This window comes from Phoenix dactylifera, chromosome 3, assembly GCF_051530095.1.
Source record: "Phoenix dactylifera cultivar Ajwa chromosome 3, Ajwa_hap1_PhDact_Kaust_v1.1, whole genome shotgun sequence".
NCBI classification, from domain to species: Eukaryota; Viridiplantae; Streptophyta; class Magnoliopsida; order Arecales; family Arecaceae; genus Phoenix; species Phoenix dactylifera.
Window position 1 is genome coordinate 38964941 of NC_143192.1, and position 2407 is coordinate 38967347.

The 2407-nt window shown below is 45.8% G+C and overlaps 1 protein-coding gene across 1 annotated transcript; it reads right to left on the minus strand.

Moving 5' to 3' along the window:
* Positions 1-201: 201 nt before the first annotated feature.
* LOC103720505 (GATA transcription factor 1-like) lies at positions 202-1545 on the minus strand. The gene is made up of 2 exons (XM_008810228.6): positions 1063-1545; positions 202-977 (listed from the first exon to the last, which is right to left on the minus strand). The coding sequence occupies exons 1-2, from the start codon at positions 1270-1272 to the stop codon at positions 387-389; spliced, it is 801 nt and encodes a 266-aa protein (XP_008808450.1). The 5' UTR covers positions 1273-1545; the 3' UTR covers positions 202-386.
* Between the last annotated feature and the right edge of the window lie 862 nt (positions 1546-2407).

Here is a 2407-nt window from a genome sequence, read left to right on the forward strand (position 1 = left end):
AATTCAAACAAGGAAAAGCGAAAGAGCAAAACTTTTTTTGGTAAAAAAAAAAAAAAGTTGGGTGGTAGGGATAACAAGGAAAACCTAACACCAACGGTTTTGATCGCTCTGTCACCTGAATGCAATCTCTGACTCTATCTTCGTTCGTCGCTCCCAGCCACCAACCACATCATCCCTCTCCCAGTCTCCGCAAAGCTAATATTTTCCGTTTTCTTAAAAAGAATAAGAAATTAATGAACAAATAAACATCATTGAAGCCAACCATTCTCCTCCCTAAAATTTGACAAAAATTTCTGACTAATAAAGGAGAAAAAGGAGATTTTCTGAAAAGAAAGATAAGGAAAAAAACAGAGACCATTTCCTAAGGGTTCTGAGGGTGAGTGGTTTTACAACGACGACCCAGAAACAAGCGCCGTCGCCGGAGGGCGGCCGGTCCGCCGGCTGCGGACGGAGTTGCGGCGGCGCATCTCCATGATGCGGCGGTGGGAGTTGGAGTGTATGGCGGCGGAGAAGGTGGGACTCGCCGCCGGCCGGTACTCCGGCACCAACCGCCCGGACTTGTACCGTACCCCGCACGCGTTGCACAGCGTCTTCGGTCCCTCCGGTCCGGCCCTCCACTGCGGCGTCTCCTCCGCGTCGCAGTGCCGGCAGCGCCGCCGCTCCTTCAACTCCCTCGCAGCCACCGACGGGGACAGCGCGGCCAGTACCCTCCGCCGCAGCCGCCTCCCCTTGCTCCTCGGCCGCACCGGCACCCTGGACCGCGCCGCCACGGCCAGGACCGACACCGGGCTCGGCCTCGCCCCCTCCGCCGCCGTGGCGGCGGCGCTGTTGCTGCTCCCGGTCCCGCCGCCGCTGCTGCTCCGTGAATGGGTGGGGATTTCGAAGGAAGTCTCCAGCGCCGGAAACGCGTCCTTGTTCGACAGCCACTCCAGATCCTCCTCATCTTCGCCATCTCCTCCTCCCTCCGCCGCCAGGCCCTGTAAAACCCCAAGAAAAGGAAATAAAAATGGAATCTTTACCGAATAAAGCAGATAAAAATCGAATTTTGGCGAGATGCTTAACCGCAAGGCCGTCGACGGCAGGGATGACCGTGGAGTCGAGGATATCAAGGAGGGACTGGTCCTGAAGCCCTCCGGCGGCGGCGGGGAGCGGGGGGTTACGGTTCCGGCGGTGGGGTGGAGGATTCAGTTCGAGGTCGGAGGGGAAGTCAAGAAGAAGTAGGTCGTCGGCGGCGAGGCAACCCTCCGGCGGCTCTTCGAGGGGCTCCACCATCGCTGTCTCCGAGAGGACCCTGGTTTCTCTCTGGTCTCTCTGCTCCGCCTACCACTAAGAATACGGTGGGAGAAACGAGAGGATAAAGGAGCAAAGAAGAGTTTTTCTTTTTCTGTTTTTTTTTTTCCTTTTTTTTGTTTTTAATTCCTCTTCTTTCGTCTTTCTTCTTTCTTTCCTCTGTTTCTATTTTTTTTTTTTTTCTTTTCCCTCCCAAATTTCTGCTCTTCAAAATTTATCCAAAGAAATCGCCTTTGGGAGTTTTGCTGGGTTGGGTTTGGCGAGACTTTTAGAATCCATCTTGGGTGGTTAAATTACCAAAACGTCCATACGGTTCACGTGAATTGTGTCAAATCTATTCATTAATGTTACAATTTTCAAATACCAGCAACCTACAATTGTGTGGATCCCGAGTTATGGGATTGCACAGTTGGAAAACTATCGTTCTAACACGTGAGATGCACGTGCTCGTATATTTTTTATATAAAATTTATTTTTATTTTATTAATTTAGATTTTTAATCCCTGAATTTTGGTGATTATAGAAGATTAGTTCTAACTAAAAAGTGTTTCAGATGAACGAAACTTCTAATTAAAAATTGCTAAAATAGAAAACATTTTATTTCACCAGAATACTAGGAAAGATATATATTTTTCTGCTGTGGGATTAGGAAAGAGAGCCATTTTGAAATTCATGGCATGGAAAGGGTTCACATGAAATATTAAAAAAAAATTATGATTTATCCAGAATTTTTTTTTCAGAACTTTATAAAGGTATAGCTTTTGGTATAGAGATGGCTTCTAAGAATGCTTGAGAACCTTGAGCAAGCATATATATATAAACATATTTTATAAATAATGTTTCTTGTTTTCTTAAAAATAGCCAAAAAGAGGAGGAAAGAACGAAGGAAAGATAGGGGCATTAAGATGGTTAGTCTTAAAAATCTCCGGATCCTACATCGTCTAGATTTTCACAATTTTATAGTGCATCGAAAGTTTATCATTTTTGCCCTATCTTTTACTTCTTTCTTTTTTGTTTAGGAGCATATATGTTATTGAAATGGCTATGCAGGCAACTATTAACATGGCTATAGTGATATGTATATATTGAAAAATGATGATAGAGTAATGTGAGAAAT

Coding starts and splice junctions, on each gene's coding strand:
- LOC103720505 (XM_008810228.6), bottom strand. CDS start 1,272: ATGGTGGAGCCCCTCGAAGAGCCGCCGGAGGGTTGCCTCGCCGCCGAC. Junction 978..1,062: donor CTGCCGTCGACGGCCTTGCG/GTTAAGCATCTC, acceptor GGGGTTTTACAG/GGCCTGGCGGCGGAGGGAGG.